General features: G+C 40.4%; 1 protein-coding gene across 1 annotated transcript in view; it reads left to right on the forward strand.

Moving 5' to 3' along the window:
• Positions 1 to 18480, forward strand: part of LOC121575290 (ribosomal protein S6 kinase alpha-2-like) — a 57821-nt gene that overhangs the window by 25462 nt on the left and 13879 nt on the right. The window contains exons 7-13 of the mRNA XM_041888278.2: positions 2166 to 2203; positions 2371 to 2513; positions 3337 to 3407; positions 3494 to 3582; positions 15250 to 15314; positions 15810 to 15912; positions 16531 to 16664. Coding sequence (XP_041744212.1) covers positions 2166 to 2203; positions 2371 to 2513; positions 3337 to 3407; positions 3494 to 3582; positions 15250 to 15314; positions 15810 to 15912; positions 16531 to 16664 — 643 coding nt within the window. The remainder of the gene's footprint in view (positions 1 to 2165; positions 2204 to 2370; positions 2514 to 3336; positions 3408 to 3493; positions 3583 to 15249; positions 15315 to 15809; positions 15913 to 16530; positions 16665 to 18480) is intronic.

Genomic DNA, 18480 nt, shown 5'->3' on the forward strand with positions numbered 1-18480 from the left:
TGTACGTGAAAAGCCCAGGAGGCCGGCCGTTTGAGATACTGGAACCGGCGCGCCTGTCACCGGCGATCATACCACGCTCGAAGTGGCTCCAAGCCACATCCACGTGACTCACTGTATGTAGGAGCGAACTATTTCCGTGAACGGGTTGGTGTACCTAATAAACTGAGTATGTGTGTATATATACACTACCAGTCAAAAGTTTGGACACACCTACTCATTCAAGGGTTTTTCTTTATTTGTACTATTTTTTACATTGTATAATAATAGTGAAGACATCAAAACTATGAAATAACACATATGGAATCATGTAGTAACCAGAAAAAGTGTTAAACATATCAAAATATATTTTATATTTGAGATTCTTCAAATAGCCACCCTTTGCCTTGATGACAGCTTTGCACACTCTTGGCATTCTCTCAACCAGCTTCACCTGGAATGCTTTTCCAATATTCTTGAAGGAGTTCCCACATATGCTGAGCACTTGTTGGCTGCTTTTCCTTCACTCTGCGGTCCGACTCATCCCAAACCATCTGAATTTGGTTGAGGTCGGGGGATTGTGGAGGCCACGTCATCTGATGCAGCACATCACTCTCCATCTTGGTAAAATAGCCCTTACACAGCCTGGAGGTGTGTTGGGTCATTGTCCTGTTGAAAAACAAATGATAGTCCCACTAAGCCCAAACCAGTTGGAATAGCATATTGCTGCAGAATGCTGTGGTAGCCATGCTGGTTAAGTGTGCCTTGAATTCTAAATAAATTGCAGACAGTGTCACCAGCAAAGCACCCCCACACCATAACACCTCCTCCTCCATGCTTTACGGTGGGAACTACACATGCGGAAATCATCCGTTCACCCACACCGCGTCTCACAAAGACATGGCGGTTGGAACCAAAAATCTCAAATTTGGACTCCAGACCAAAGGACACATTTCCACCGGTCTAATGTCCATTGCTCGTGTTTCTTGGCCCAAGCAGGTCTCTTCTTATTATTGGTGTCCTTTAGTAGTGGTTTCTTTGCAGCAATTCGCATGAAGGCCTGATTCACACAGTCCCCTCTGAACAGTTGATGTCGAGATATGTCTGTGACTTGAACTCTGTGAAGCATTTATTTGGGCTAACATTTGAGGCTGGTAACTCTAATGAACTTATCCTCTGCAGCAGAGGTCTCTGGATCTTCCTTTCCTGTGTTGGTCCTCATGAGAGCCAGTTTCATCATAGCGCTTGATGGTTTTTGCAACTGCACTTGAAGAAACTTTCAAAGTTCTTGAAATGTTCCGTATTGACTGACCTTCATGTCTTAAAGTAATGATGGACTGTCATTTCTCTTTGCTTATTTGAGCTGTTCTTGACATAATATGGACTTGGTCTTTTACCAAATATGGCTATCTTCTGTATACCCCCCCTACCTTGTCACAACACAACTGATTGGCTCAAACGCATTAAGAAGGAAAGAAATTCCAGAAATTAACTTAAGAAGGCACACCTGTTAATTGAAATGCATTCCAGGTGACTACCTGATGAAGCTGGTTGAGAGAATGCCAAGATCGCGGCAGGTGTTTATTTCGCCTTCGCAGAAGGCAGGAATCGTGGTCACAGGCAGGCAATGGTCACACACAGCTAAGCAAACAGGCAGGTGAATCAAAACTAGGACTGAAGACTATAACTGGTTCTCACAAACGAGTTAGGAAAAGGCTTAGTAGAGTCAAAACTAACAATACCTCACAAGGCACAAACAGAATTACTTAACTAAAAAAGGAGCTGATGAGACCAGGTGAGTAACTAACACAGGTGAAATCAATGAACAAAAATGAAAGACAGGGCTACGTTCAACAACACAAAGAAACAGGGCTACGTTCAAGAACACAAGGTTGACTAAGAAAATAAATACAGAACCTTACAGTGCAAAGCTGTCATCAAGGCAAAGGGTGGCTATTTGAAGAATCTCCAATATAAAATATATTTGTTTAACACTTTTTTGGTTACTACATGATTCCATATGTGTTATTTCATAGTTTTGATGTCTTCACTATTATTCTACAATGTAAGAAATAGTAAAAATAAAGACAAACCCTTGAATGAGCAGGTGTGTCCAAACTTTTGACTGGTAGGATATATATATGTTTATATATATATATATATTGAAGTCGCATTCCTTCCCTCTACAGTATTCTTCTTGATGAGGAGGGCCACATCAAGATAACAGGTGACTAAAGACTGTTTTGAAAACATACAGCAGTGGTAGTTGCAGTAGTAGTTCGTTAGAATAGATGTAGCAGTAGTCTCTCTTCTACGTTGAATCAATTAAGCCCATAGCTGGTGGCTGTTTTCCTCTGTCTTTGACATCAATCCCTTTTATCAAATGTATTTTAGATTTCGGGCTGAGTAAAGAGGCAATAGACCATGACAAGCGAGCGTACTCCTTCTGCGGGACGATAGAGTATATGGCCCCTGAGGTGGTCAACAGAAGAGGACATACACAGAGTGCTGACTGGTGGTCGTTTGGTGTCTTAATGGTGTGGACCTCCCTCCCTTTCTTTTTGATAATGCATTACACACATACTATAGCTATTGGTTGGCTGCAATGTTGCTGCAATAAAATCTCCAGTGCAGAGTTTCATATAGTGAAATGATGTTTGCACACAGTATGTGGATGTGTAGTGCTATGCATACAGCCTGTATGACCAGGTCACTACACTTGCAACCTATAGTCAAAATGTGGATCTTAATGCAGAGACATCATAATGACGATGCATACTGGGATGGTAGTAGTCCACAACTTCTACGCCATACACTAGTCTCACCTCTTCAATCCTCTTATATTAAAAGATTAATGCCGATTGAATAGAGCCAGACCTGTTATAATAAGGTTGCTGCAGACTAATCCACACATACACACATTACTCCACCACCTCTAAAGAACAAAGGACTCCCTAATGGTTTCTTAGCTCAGTATTTTTGCCTCACGTTAAAACCAGATCAATACAAACCTTGTCAAATGTATCCCTTTAGGGCCAGAAATTATAACGCAAGCTTTGCTCTCTCCAAAAGAAACCCGCCAGGCACTCTCACTGATATCACCTTGAAGACACATTTCAGTTGAATGCATTCAGTTGTACATCTGACTAGGTATCCCACTTTCCCTTTCCCTTTGCGCTGCATCTGCAGTGTTAGAAGAAGTGCATGTGTAGTAACTGGAAAATATTATTATCCTATATCATGCCATAGTATAGTGAGTTTGTCAGCCAAGAAACGGTCAAAATTGTGGTGAAACACATTATATTGTTTTGTAAAGAGATTTAGAGGATTGGCACGGACATTGTTTGTCTTTATTTTCAGTTTGAAATGCTGACAGGATCTCTACCATTTCAAGGCAAAGATCGCAAGGAAACAATGGCCCTCATACTAAAGTAAGATACGACAATTTGTATGGCAATTATATATGAAATACGTTACTTTGTGAAATAATTTTTAAATATATTTTTCTGTTTTGTAGGGCAAAACTTGGCATGCCGCAATTCTTAAGCCCAGAGGTGCAAAGTTTAATACGGGCCCTCTTCAAAAGAAATCCTACCAATAGATTAGGTATGTAGTTTATTAAAGTGTGTCATTTCACATGCTCCTCTAATTGGAAGACTAATTTACAGCATTAGATAAGCCATTTCTCATTTTTTAAATGTGACACAGACTGCGTTGAAATCGGAATCTTAGCTCATCTTCACGTTGAGGGTTTTAGGGACAGTGCAGGCTAGAAAGCACAGTTACCGCATGTTCTCTCTTACCCCTCGGTGGAAGCTGGTTGACCAGTGTTAGGATTGAATATAACCACATTAATCACTTCCTCCATGATTTATAAGATGGAGAGTAATGTCAAGCTAAATATCAACTGTACCACAGGCATCACTAGCGTGGTACCTGTGGTGCAGTCAGCTTCAAGCCAGAAGTCATTCTTTATGTATGATTGCGGTAAATATTAGTAACAACTTACTTAAAGTAGAGAGGTTTAATGCTTTATTACGTGTTATACAACCGGTGGGTCTAATCCTGAATGCTGATTGGTTAAAACCGCATTCCAGCCGGTGTCTATTCCACAAGTTACCACCGGCTAAATCTTTAACGTTAAAACGCCTATTTACTCTGTTCCATCTGACTGCACAATCCACTGTCTCATCAGTCTAGCCAAGAAATGTATAAACTGGATCTCCACTATAAAAAGCATCTAGACATCAACAGCGGAGATTTGTATAAACCTTGCTGTCTGTCTCTCCGACATGTGCAACATTGTTTCAATATTCAAATTCAATCTCCAGCTGTCCCATAGTAATGAACGTGCCGGGATGAGACAGACAGGCAGGCAGTGTTTCTCAGCCAGTCGAAATAATGAATAATGTGGCATAATTTTTATGGATATATACAAAGAAATGTAAATTGAAAAAAGGTAAAACAAAACGAAGTGCAACAAGTGCAATCTTTCCAGCTTCAGTTTGAAGTGATTGTGTTAGCTGTGTTGTTGGTCATCTCCTCTGAACAACAGTGTCCTGACGAGTGAGCATATTTTCTGTGCCAGGCGAAATCGCACCTCATTAGCTCATTGTTATGGATGTATCCATATACATTTCACTAGAAAACAGCTTAAACAAATGCAAATGCAGCTACTTTGCTGTTATTCTGGCTGCACTTTTTGACGTGACTGTAAGTTAGCCGTAATTGGCTAGCTAGCAAGCAAGGGATAAGAACGTTTCCAGCCAGTATGGCTATGGAACATTTAGAACTAACAACTTGTTCGCGTCCATAGATACAGAACAATAAGACTGAACGGCTGGGTCGCGATAGAACGAACGACCAGCCGGCTTGGGTAGCAACCCTAGATTTGTGTCGGGACTAAATCTTGCGGAAGGATGAAATGGTATGAATAAATTCCTCAAAATAACGTTTTGAATTAAAATATGTCAATCATTATTTGAATATGTTGGTAACCCGTTGTATAAAAATGATACCGTGTTAGATTCTACTGCACTGTTGGAGCTAGGAACACAAGCATTTCGCTACACCAGCAATAACATCTGCTAAATATGTGTATGTGACCAATAAAATTTGATTTGATTTAATTTGATAATGCCCTCGAAGCCGGTGTTTGTAGGATATATTGGCACGGACTACGTCTCGGGCCTAACAACACCAGTGGCAATATATCCTCCAAACACCAGCTTCTCAGGCATTATCACTTAATTATATGCATGTATATGAGCCTTTACAGTTGAAGTCGGAAGTTTACATACACCTTAGCCAAATACGTTTAAACTCACAATTCCTGACATTTAATCCTAGTACAAATTCCCTGTCTTAGGTCAGTTAGGATCACCACTTTATTTTAAGAATGTGAAATGTCAAAATAATAGTAGTGTCAAAGTTGCGTCAATTCAAATCTGGCATTAGGAACAAAAGAGGTCAACACGACTTCTAAGATATACTAGTTATTTTAATTAATGCAAAAACCTTCAATGGTAAATATGATGTTTCGTATATACGGGCTCTCTGAAATACCTCGCAGGGCACCCCAGAGAACTAATCCATTGTTCTAGGATCTTGCTCAAATACTCTGACAGAGAGAGTTTCCCACCTCTCTGCTGGCCAATTAGAGTAAAGACTTGAGCGTGGTTTAGACTTACTCAGCCAATCCGTTGATGTACCCCTGTTGCCAGGCATAAGTCCATATCATAACAACCTGTCATAGTGAGAAGAGCCAGCTCCCTTAGACACCATTCCTACGTCCAAGGAAGGTTCACAGATCACAAAGAACCAGTATATTCCAGTATCTGGAGACAAAATCCTTATCTCATTTTACCCCCTAAAACAGCTCTTCACATCAATCACAGCCTGCCAGGTGACACAACCTACATTAGCCCAGTCAAGAATGCATTCTTTTTAAGTTAGTCAACCCATCAATTATAAAAATAATAAATCTCTCACAATCCCCCTTTTCACACCCCTTAGGGTGTGATTCAAAAAATAAGAAAACACAGGGTGTCATTCATTATAATACAATACAAACAAAAATAATCACACTTTTATTAATAGGCCATAATGATACTAAAAAATTTAAACCCTCAGTCCATCTACACCCAACTTGCAAATTGTTACCAGTCATCAAAGAACTTCAAACCATCACATAAGGAAAGACAAACATTCACATGGTTAAGTTGATTAATAAAGCATAAAACACAAACAGAGAAGTACATTTTGGCCCCCTTTAGACACCCTCTAGTGTCACTCCACCAAGCCTGGTAGGTCATATCCTTAATTCCTTAGGTCGGAGTCCAGGATTGGGCCGTATCTCACCATCTGTTGGGAAACCACCTTCCCCATCTCCTTTCTCACCAAACCTCAGACACAGGAAATAAGACAACATCCACAAAGAACAAGTATACCCATAGAAGCTATAACTTCACCCAGAATAGTTACAACAATAGTTTTCCATTTACCAAATATGTTATCAAACCAACCGTTTATGGAGCTATCAATACCAGAGTTCTCAGCCAGTTCGTTCGTCAGCGTAGTTACTCCCTGAAGCTCTTTTGTCACTGACCCGTCCGGTGCTATGTTGTTTGAGGATGAAAATACAGCACATATATCCAAACAGAACACAAACTCCGCCCCGCTCAGCCAAAAGCATATCTAAAGCTATTCTATTCTGCCATGTCATTAAGCTAGTTGCCGCTGTCTGCTCAGCTAATCCCTTTAATGCATCACGAGTGTGGTTTATAAATCTTTGCTGGTTATAGTAAATATAATTCATCCAATCTACGTTTTTATTAATTGTTGACCACCAGAAAATACTTGATTCAAACCCAGCTGCGATCTGATTCCTAGCTTTGAATTGTTCTGGTACCCCTAGAGGTACTCCTATCCCATCAAAGGATCCTTTCATCAAAGGATCCCGGGAGGAGGTCCTACCTTCTATGTGACAATTCACCAGTCTCTGACACGTTTGATTATTTGCGTATGTAGGTGAATTCACAATCAGTTATCACCACACAACCATCAGATGTCAGCACGGGCCTGGTTTTGGTTCCTAAAATCCTCTGGCTGCAACAAAGAGGAGAGATTAGTCATGGTCTCTTTTAGTTGTGTTATTCTCTGTGTAGGATCAGAGCTAAGATGCCCTACTCTGTATCCTATCTTACTAGTCCTAGAAAAACAATTAGAATCCCCTGAGACTTCAAACGTAGGCAACCTATGTCGGAATGACTTTGTTATCGGGGGATATAGATAGTTCAAGTTACCATAAGACTCTTTCACCACATGCCCAGGTGGCTTGCATGGAGGATAAACCTGTTTTTGCGTACTTCAGACTTTCAGACAGTACCTACCCTTCTATGGGTCGCACTGCCATTTCTGGTAATTCCCTACTTTCACAATACTACTAGCTGTCTCCTATGCCTTCGTAGACTGTGCTCAGGTATTATTTTATCAACTTGTTTTAGGTTAACTACTACTTCTGGCTGATCAGGAGGGTTTGAGTGTGTTAGGAATATGGCCCCCACAATCAGACAGCTACCTACCGTCAGGAGACCTGTGAATCCCCACCCTCGCCCTGAGAACATGTCAGACGCCAACCCATTGCTTCACCTTCTACCGAACTCACACAGGGATGATCAGATAGGGTAAGGGAATCTTCGTTAAGGAGCCAACCCCCGAGCCCTAATGGTGATCGGTTCTTTCTCTTAACTCTGTGTTTGTTCATCAGGTGTAACTGGGTTTACCTTTTTGCAGTGTGTGACATGCACCCAGGTGGATCTAATAGGACTTGATAGGGCCCTTCCCAACAGGCCTGCTTCCAGTTTTTCTTATTTTAGGGACTGGATCCACACCCAGTCTCCTGGTGAGATAGAGTGGGTCACCCTCTCCTTTAGTTCACCTGTGGGGCACAAAACCTCTGACATACAGGTGTGGTTAATAAACTATCTTCACACATACATGTTGAGCTCTCAATTTCTATTGTTTTTTTGTTTTTTTTTAGTATTTTTATTTATTTAATCCTATCATTATTATTTAATCCTATCACTCCCCCTTTTTGACACATGATTTGCCCATGTGTCAATATTACCACCTTTCTAAACCATCCCTTAGGTAATTTATCATCCAATTGCCATGCCTTTCATTTTTGAGATTGTCTTTTGCTTCTTTATTGCTCCTCCCACTTCCTTTGTCTTTTATGGCAGCTAAATTCGACTTTCATCCAGTTCAGAATCAATTAGTAATCCAATCTTCAATCTCTTATCTTGTAAAAACACTCATGTTTAGTTCAAACTCTGTTCTACCCAGGCTCTCCCGGGCTTGACCTGAAGACATTGTTGGACATGACAAGTCTATTTTTAGGTCACCTAAGTCTTCTGTCTAGCAACAAAGAATAAAAATCTCTATGTTCATGATTAACCCAGTTATATCTAATAGCCCACCAAAAACCTCATCGTCTTTAAATCACGACCAATGTCATATCCCTCTTTACTCTCTACCATTTGGATAACATCCCTGATGTATATATGCCTCCTTAGAGTTCCAAATTACTTTACCATGGGCTGCCATTGCCTTCCCATAGATAAGATCACTTAATTTACCCGTATGCAGTACATAATGGAGTACCCAAGCTTTACAGCAGTTTATCATTACCAAAAGCTCATCATTTGTTTTTTGTTTAACGGTTTTGGCGCTTCAAGTATAGCAGTTTTCCTGGATGAGTTTAACATTCACCCCTCCTGAGTTATAGTGTGTCCTAGGTAAATGACCTCGCTCTGCCAAAGTTGAAGTTTCTTTTTGCTCACTTTGTGTCCCTGTTCTGCCAGGAAGGTTAACAATTGGATTGTATCCCTCTTACATCCCTCCTGAGTGGGATTAGCCAATAGAATATCATCTACATAAACTAACATTTGGCTTCCTTCCCTAGGTTCAAACTTTCCCAAATTCCTAGTTATAGCCTGGGTTAAGATTGTAAGACTTTCCGAGTAGCCTTGAGGCATCCTAGCGTAAGTCCATTTCCGTCCCTGAAAAGTAAAGCCAAACCACCCCTGACTATCCGGATGAACTGGGATTCTAAAGAAAGCATTAGCTAAATCTATCACTGTAAAATAGGAGTTCTCTGGTTTCAATTGGTTCAGCAATGTATGTGGATCTGGTACTCATGGAGCTCTGGGAATTATATTTCTATTAACCCCCTGCAAGTCCATGACCATCCTCCAGTCGGCGCTAGGTGCCGCCTTTTTAACAGGAAATACTGGAGAGTTGCATTGTGCCTCATCTCCAGGAATTATCACCCCTCCCTTAAGTAAATGCTGAAATGTAGGTGTTATCCCTTTTATTGCTTCTGGTTTCATAGTATATTGCTTTTGGTATGGTCTATTATCGGATCGAGGAATCACTTGTACTGGAGCTACCCCCTTAATTAGTCCTACATCTGCTGTCCTTGTGACCATAATTTTGAAGGAATTGCTGCTAACTCAGCCTCCTGTTCCTGAGTTAAGAAAATCTCTTCCTGTCATCCGTTAAAACTTATCTCCAAGTGGACCCCGGGCAGGGTTTTTGCTCTCCAATTTAACTTTCTTCTATATCTCCCAGTGGAGTGGCCATACTGATCCCCATTTGGTGTATTCTGCTAATCAGTAATGTTTTTCCCCTGTTTTATCCATTTACCTAGTGATAACCATTCCTCTGAATGTTCTTTCACTAGGGCAACATGGGGGCTCCACCTTTCTCTGTACAGCCTCTGGCTCTGTGAACCCATGTTAACCCAATTTGAAAAAACAACAATCACAAATAGCCAGGCCTCACTCAATTTGATAGCTCACTTTTATGACCTAAATACTGCCTAACTGAGATGAGCTAATCTCTTTCTCCTGGTTATAATCTAAAGATGGTAGTATACACAAAACATGATACAGATATCCCCAGTCTTAACCCATCAATAATTGTTTGTATCAATCTAATTCCTCATAACTAATCCATTAAACCACTCAAAATTCCTCGAGTATACAATGATTATTTAATTGATTACCCTAACTCTGCTACATGTGATCTCATCTCAAATGATCCATTATCAATTATTTGTTCAACCCCCTAGGAAAATCTGTCTCCCCTTCTATTGTTCCTGTCCCTACTGTTTCACCAATCCAGAACCCACCACAGGCTGGCGCTATTTCCCCAGCACAACAGCCATTGCACACTTTCATCCTAACCAAAATAAATTATCGTTCTAAAATTGTCCAACTATTTTGTATTTTCCCGCTAACCCATTTCAGTTCGCTATTCAATTTCTTTAACTGTTCTCTCTGATTAGGCCCTAATTAATAAAACAAATACTTGCTATCGTTTATCAGCATACGCTTAATGACATTCCTACCATCTGAACTATGTCCTGTCTCTTACATCTCCTCCCCCTCTCCTGCTCCTTCCTACATTATGGGGGAGGCGCGGGAAACTTCCCTACAATCTTCCTTCTTAGGTAATAATGTAATTCGTACCTGTAACATATTTTCATAGACCTATCTAAAATATTACTAAAGCTATCTTATGCAACTTTTAATACACGTAAAAACTCTCTCTCTCTCTACCCATTCCCTGTTGAATAAGTGAGTATTTTTATTTAACCCCTAAACACGCTACAAATAGTCCATTCAACATTACCAAACCAAATACTCCATCGTACCCATTCGATCAACACATCAGCAGTGGAATTTACACTCATAAATGCAGATTGTTACTCCATGCCTTGAAATGATAAATAGATTTCCACCAATAGCATATTACTGATTTCTCATTTTACCCTCTGACACAAAATGAAGTTCCCTCACTGTACTACGTTAGCTCTACCATGATAATTAGTTCAATTGAACCCTCCATCTGCTTTGTACTATATTATAAATTACGTCTAAAACAACATTACTTATGGTCAGTTTATTCCACCATCACATGATCCAACAACGCCACAATCTTAAACTCATATGGGGCGGCAGGCAGTTTAGTGACCAATAGCGCCGCGCCAACAACCGAGAGGTCGCCGGTTCCAATCCCCGAGCCGACCAGGCGAAAAATCTGCCGATGTGCCCTCGAGCAAGGCACTCAACCCCAATTGCTCCCATAAATCGCTCTGGACAAGAGCGTCTGCCAAATTACCAAAAATGCAAATGTAAATATTCTCTACTTTCTCACCCATGACGCACGTCTACGCTCGGGTGAGCAAGTTTAGAACATTCTCTCGTCAGATACCCACATGCGTTCCCAGCCAACTCCCAGTCTTTTCTGGCTCCAAAAGCCACACTTTCGCTCTCTCCAGCCCCTCCCCTCGCAACTCTACTTCTTTCCCGTTCAGGGGGAACAGGCTTTTTGAGGAGCTGTGAGGAGCTGTTTCTCGTTTTAGCGCGTTTCCAATATTCTGCCGTTATTCAAAATACTTTAGTCTATTTATTTAAATCGAATAATTCCCACCTAATTAGTTAAAGTTGGTGCACGTTTATATTTAAACGATAAACCGAATTATTTCAGTCTAATTGTTTAACCAGTATTTTGCAGGGTCAAACGTCAAACATTACATCAAATAATCTACAAAAAAGCCTCAACCCAAGCACCTATAACCAGAATTATGCTATGTCTAACACCAAACGGCACAGTTCAAACATATCAGCTCAACCGTTTCAGTTCAGTCACACAATTCATCACTTTAGCTTTATGTTCCCAATTGTTTTTAACGGGTTATATGGTTTAAGCAACCACAAATCCAACAGTTATTCCCAAATTATACCGTTTGGATAGTCACAAACGTCTTTTGATTCCCAATTTGTTTTCTATCAAGGTATACAGGTTTATCATTCACACTTTCATGCATACGACAACACTCGCACTGTCTAACTTTTTATAGTACCTCCTATGGGTGTCTTTTGTTAACGTTTGCACAATTTAAACCTTATTTCCTAATTGTAATTCTCATTATTTACTGTTTTAAAATATTCTTTGTATTCACAGCCAAAAATGGTACACAGTTAAACGTAGTATACAGTTATCACACAGCAAAAATAGTACACAGTTATCACACTCACTCACAATACACAGTCATAATCCTATCACACAGTCAAATATGTCACACAGTCATAAATGACACACTTATATTCCACACACAATCTATTTGGGCACACAGCCGCTTCTATTTGGGCACACAGTCTCCTCTACTATCTTTAAAAAATACTCAGCTGAACCTAGCCATATCCTCGAAGTTATGGACCTTGCCAGTCGCTAGTATTTATCTATAATTTCCCGAACCTAGCCGTATCCTCGTAGTTACGGACCTTGCCGGTGTAATTCTTCAAACCTTAGTCGTACTGTCATAGTTACGAACCTTGCCGATAGCAATTACTTAAATCAATTATTCCCTATATCTAAAATTTCCCGAACCTAGCCGTATCCTCGTAGTTACGGACCTTGCCGGTGTAATTCTTCGAACCTTAGTCGTACTGTCGTAGTTACGAACCTTGCCGATAGCAATTACTTAAATCAATTATTCCCTATATCTCCTAACCTTAGCCGTATTGTCGCAATTACGGACCTTGCCGGTAGATGTCAGTATTGTCTCTTGAACCTAGCCGTATCCCACGGACCTTGCCGGTAGCACAAAATACTCTCTGGTACCATGGTTTAACATCACATTTACCAAAGGTTTGCATGTCACAATATTGTGCTTGTCTACTCATAATAGTTTCATAATTTAGTTCACTTACATCAACCAGTTGTTTCACAAAATTAATTTGAATAAAGCCAATGTGCAGATCTTTAGTTATTTAACAATAGGTATCTGCTTACCTTTTTAGAAGCCCGGGCACTTTGTGAAACACACGGTTCGATGAAAGAGGTGACCAAATGGGCCGGACATTACCCAGCGAAGTCCCTTCTACCAGATCACGTCGAGTGTCACCAATTGTCAAAGTTGCGTCAATTCAAATCTGGCATTAGGAACAAAAGAGGTCAACACGACTTCTAAGATATACTAGTTATTTTAATTAATGCAAAAACCTTCAATGGTAAATATGATGTTTCGTATATACGGGCTCTCTGAAATACCTTAGGGGCACCCCAGAGAACTAATCCATTGTTCTAGGATCTTGCTCAAATACTCTGACAGAGAGAGTTTCCCACCTCTCTGCTGGCCAATTAGAGTAAAGACTTGAGCGTGGTTTAGACTTACTCAGCCAATCCGTTGATGCACCCCTGTTGCCAGGCATAAGTCCATATCATAACAACCTGTCATAGTGAGAAGAGCCAGCTCCCTTAGACACCATTCCTACGTCCAAGGAAGGTTCACAGATCACAAAGAACCAGTATATTCCAGTATCTGGAGACAAAATCCTTATCTCATTTTACCCCCTAAAACAGCTCTTCACATCAATCACAGCCTGCCAGGTGACACAACCTACATTAGCCCAGTCAAGAATGCATTCTTTCTAAGTTAGTCATCCCATCAATTATAAAAATAATAAATCTCTCACAGTAGAGAGAATGATTTATTTCAGCTTTAATTTCTTTCATCACATTCCCAGTGGGTCAGAAGTTTACATACACTCAATTAGTATTTGGTAGCATTGCCTTTAAATTGTTTAACTTGGGTCAAATGTTTCGGGTAGCCTTCCACAAGCTTCCCACAATAAGTTGGGTGAATTTTGGCCCATTCCTCCTGACAGAGCTGGGGTAACTGAATCAGGTTTGTAGGCCTCCTTGTCTCCTTGCTCGCACACGCTTTTTCAGTTCTGCCCACTAATTTTCTATAGGATTGAGGTCAGGGCTTTGTGATGGCCACTCCAATACCTTGACTTTGTTGTCCTTAAGCCATTTTGCCACAACTTTGGAAGTATCCTTGGGGTCATTGTCCATTTGGAAGACCAATTTGCGACCAAGCTTTAACTTCCTGACTGATGTCTTGAGATGTTGCTTCAATATATCCACATAATTTTCCTTCCTCATGATGCCATCTATTTTGTGAAGTGCACCAGTCCCTCCTGCAGCAAAGCATCCCCACAGCATGATGCTGCCACCCCCATGCTTCACAGTTGGGATGGTGTTCTTCGGCTTGCAAGGCACCCCCTTTTTCCTCCAAAAATAACGATGGTCATTATGGCCAAACAGTTCTATTTTTGTTTCATCAGACCAGAGGACATTTCTCCAAAAAGTACGATCTTTGTCCCCATGTGCAGTTGCAAACCGTAGTCTGGCTTTTTTATGGCGGTTTTTTGAGCAGTGGCTTCTTCCTTGTTGAGCGGCCTTTCAGGTTATGTCGATATAGGACTCATTTTACTGTGGATATAGATACTTTTGTACCTGTTTCCACCAGCATCTTCACAACCTTTGCTGTTGTTCTGGGATTGATTTGCACTTTTCGCACCAAAGTACGTTCATCTCTAGGAGACAGAACGTGTCTCCTTCCTGAGCGGTATGACGGCTGCGTGGTCCCATGGTGTTTATACTTGCGTACTATTGTTTGTACAGATGAACGTGGTACCTACAGGCATTTGGAAATTGCTCCCAAGGTGGAACCAGACTTGTGGAGGTCTACAATTTTTTTTCTGATGTCTTGGCTGATTTCTTTTGATTTTCCCATGATTTCAAGCAAAGAGGCACTGAGTTTGAAGGTAGGCCTTGAAATACATCCACAGGTACACCTCCAATTGACTCAAATGATGTCAATTAGCCTATCAGTAGCTTCTAAACCCATGACATCATTTTCTGGAATTTTCCAAGCTGTTTAAAGGCACAGTCAACCTAGTGTATGTAAACTTCTGACCCACTGGAATTGTGATACAGTGAATTATAAGTGAAATAATCTGTCTGTAAACAATTGTTGGAAAAATTGCTTGTGTCATGCTCAAAGTAGATGTCCTAACTGACTTATCAAAACTATAGTTTGTTAACAAGACATTTGTGGAGTGCTTGAAAAACTAGTTTTAATGACTCCAACCTAAGTGTATGTAAATTTCCGACTTCAACTGTATGTATTACTGCATAGGGCTTATATGTGATCTATTTTACTACCGGAGACCCTTGTTTAAAAATCATGCCTAGAGAGTGTAGACTAATATTCCCCATAATGCCCCATATTCTCACTGAATAAGATGGTGGAGCAGAGATACTTGAGATATAATTTTTGTAAGTGAGCAATTACAGCCCAGTGAAGCTAAAAAGAGTATTCAATCTAAATGTTCTGGTGTATTTTACTGTTAGGTGCTGGACCAGATGGAGTTGAGGAGATTAAAAGGCATAATTTCTTTGGAAATATAGATTGGAATGTGAGTATAAAGCTCTTCATAACCCTTTCTAGAAATCATTAAAGGCAAAGATGACCACCCATTGCTTCGGATATGTCCTCCTGAGGATTTCGATTTGATTGTTATACCTTCTGACAAGAAGTAAAGGTATTTTACCCCAGACCTTGTACTTACAGATGTAGGACCTTACATTTTTGCCAGTTTTCTACAGCAGTAAAATAATCCTGCAGCAACAGGAAATGTAAATTAATATGTGGATTATAATTCATGGACATTTTTGTAGGTGATGATACATTTTTTGTAAGGGGAAAAAAAGTCTGAAATGTCTAAATGGAAATTACAAACTTCAGAAGCCTTTTTAAAACTTAAATACAAGTTTTACATTTCCTGCATTGCAGGACAGTTCATGTGCAACAGGGCCCTTCTCCTGCAACAGGATCCTACATCTGTAGCTCAAATACTAAATGGAAAAATAAAAGTTGTATTTTTCCTTTCCCCCTCATGGTGAAACTACAGAAACTTTACAGAAGAGAGATCAAGCCTCCATTCAAACCAGCAGTGGGCAGGCCAGAAGACACCTTCCACTTTGACCCTGAATTCACCTCCCGCACACCAACAGGTGATTGGTAATTGTAGGTGTAGTAGTTCATCTGTGCGTGCGTGCGTGCCTGTGTACGTGCTTGCATCCCTGTCGCCTCATAATTTCATTAATCATGATGTTATGTTTTACTTCATGCTGTTTGCTTCATTTGTATGCTGTTTACTCAGAATAATAATTTATCCATGCATCTGGGTTACACACTGACATAAATTTGCCACTCAATTACTGACAAACCCCTTCTTATAATATCCACATAAACTCACACTTATATATCCACATAAAGTCACCCAGCCGCAACTTTAAATCTTTGAATTTTGAATCCTCTGAAATGATGATATCCTTCAATGGATCATAGTCCATGGGCAATGGAAATGTGGTACAAAAGTACCAATATTTAGCCTCCTATATCAGCTGCTAGTGTGCAAAGTCAGAGCTGGGCAGTTGCCTGTCGACAAGACCCTCTAGACCACAGCTATCCAGTACAATGAGACTAACCTTCTCAGAAGTCAATTAATGATAACTGACATTCAATCAACTGATGTGATGTATTTCCAGTTGCCAATGTGTCCATGTTTGTCTCATATCTGCCTGTTAGACAGTAGTGGTTGTAACATTTCTGTATCCTTCTCCCATCAGACTCGCCGGGCATCCCTCCCAGTGCCAACACACACCAGCTCTTCAGAGGGTTCAGCTTTGTGGCCACAAATCTGGACCAGGAGCAGTCCATTGCTGAAATACGGCAGAACTCAACTGTCAACACTATTGTCCAAGTGAGTATGATAGGCTAGAGGGAGGGGACTAATCATCTCAGTTATTCAGCTCTATCAACCATGCTCTATTTAAATACTTCAAATAATCAAAAATATTTATATTTTGTAGATAATATGACGTCCTTCAGGCTATTGTCTTTATATATATACACACTACCTACCCCTGTAGCTCAGTTGGTAGAGCATGGCGCTTGCAACGCCAGGGTTGTGGGTTTGTTTCCCACGGGGGGCCAGTATGAAACATTTTATGTACTCACTAACTGTATGTCGCTCTGGATAAGAGCGTCTGCTAAATGACAAAAAAAAAAATGTAAAATGTAAATACAAAAGATAGCCCTATTTGGTAAAAGACCAAGTCCATATTATGTCAAGAACAGCTCAAATAAGCAAAGAGAAACGACAGTCCATCATAACATTAAGACATGAAGGTCAGTCAATCCAGAAAATGTCAAGAACTTTGAAAGTTTCTTCAAGTGCAGTTGCAAAAACTATCAAGCGCTATGATGAAACTGGCTCTCATGAGGACCGCCACAGGAAAGGAAGACCCAGAGTTACCTCTGCCGCAGAGGATAAGTTCGTTAGAGTTACCAGCCTCAGAAATTGCAGCCCAAATAAATGCTTCACAGAGTTCAAGTAACAGACACATCTCAACATCAACTGTTCAGAGGAGACTATGTGAATCAGGCCTTCATGGTCGAATTGCTGCAAAGAAACCACTACTAAAGGACACCAATAAGAAGAAAAGACCTGCTTGGGCCAAGAAACATGAGCAATGGACATTAGACGGTGGAAATTTGTCCTTTGGTCTGGAGTCTAAATTTGAGATTTTTGGTTCAAACCGCAACGTCTTTGTGAGATGCGGTGTTGGTGAACGGATGATCTCCGCATGTGTATTTCCTACCGTAAAGCATGGAGGAGGAGGTGTTATGGTGTGGGGGTGCTTTGCTGGTGCCACTGTCTGTAATTTATTTAGAATTCAAGGCACACTTAACCAGCATAGCTACCACAGCATACTGCAGCGATACGCTATCCCATCTGGTTTGGGCTTAGTGGGACTATAATTTGTTTTTCAACAGGACAATGACCCAACACACCTCCAGGCTGTGTAAGGGCTATTTTACCAATAAGGAGAGTGATGAAGTGCTGCATCAGATGACGTGGCCTCCACAATCCCCCGACCTCAACCCAATTGAGATGGTTTGGGATGAGTCAGACGGCAGAGTGAAGGAAAAGCAGCCAACAAGTGCTCAGCATATGTGGGAACTCCTTCAAGACTGTTGGAAAATAATTCCAGGTGAAGCTGGTTGAGAGAATGCCAAGAGTGTGCAAAGCTGTCATCAAGAAAAGGGTGTTTATTTGAAGAATCTCAAATATAAAATATATTTTGATTTGTTTAACACTTTTTTGGTTACTACATGATTCCACATGTGTTATTTAATAGTTGTGATGTCTTCACTATTATTCTACAATGTAAAAAATAGTACAAATAAAGAAAAACCCTTGAATGAGTAGATGTGTCCAAACTTTTGACTGGTACTGTATATATTTTCCTTTTCCATTAATGAAATGTAACCACCGGACAAGAGTCTCAACATCAAGGGGAATATCAATCCTTGTTTTTGAAGCTCTGTATGTACAAAGGAAGAAGAAATTAATATGATATCAGGAAGGAACCTCATGGGGATGTCATGGCATTACATCAGAATACAATGGATTAACCACTGTTGATACTGTATTCAGAAAGTGTTGAGTAAAGAAAGTAAAGGCTCCCTATCAAACATCAAAACAACTCATATTCAATGGTAATTTCTGGTGA

This window comes from Coregonus clupeaformis, chromosome 1, assembly GCF_020615455.1.
Source record: "Coregonus clupeaformis isolate EN_2021a chromosome 1, ASM2061545v1, whole genome shotgun sequence".
Lineage (NCBI taxonomy): Eukaryota > Metazoa > Chordata > Actinopteri > Salmoniformes > Salmonidae > Coregonus > Coregonus clupeaformis.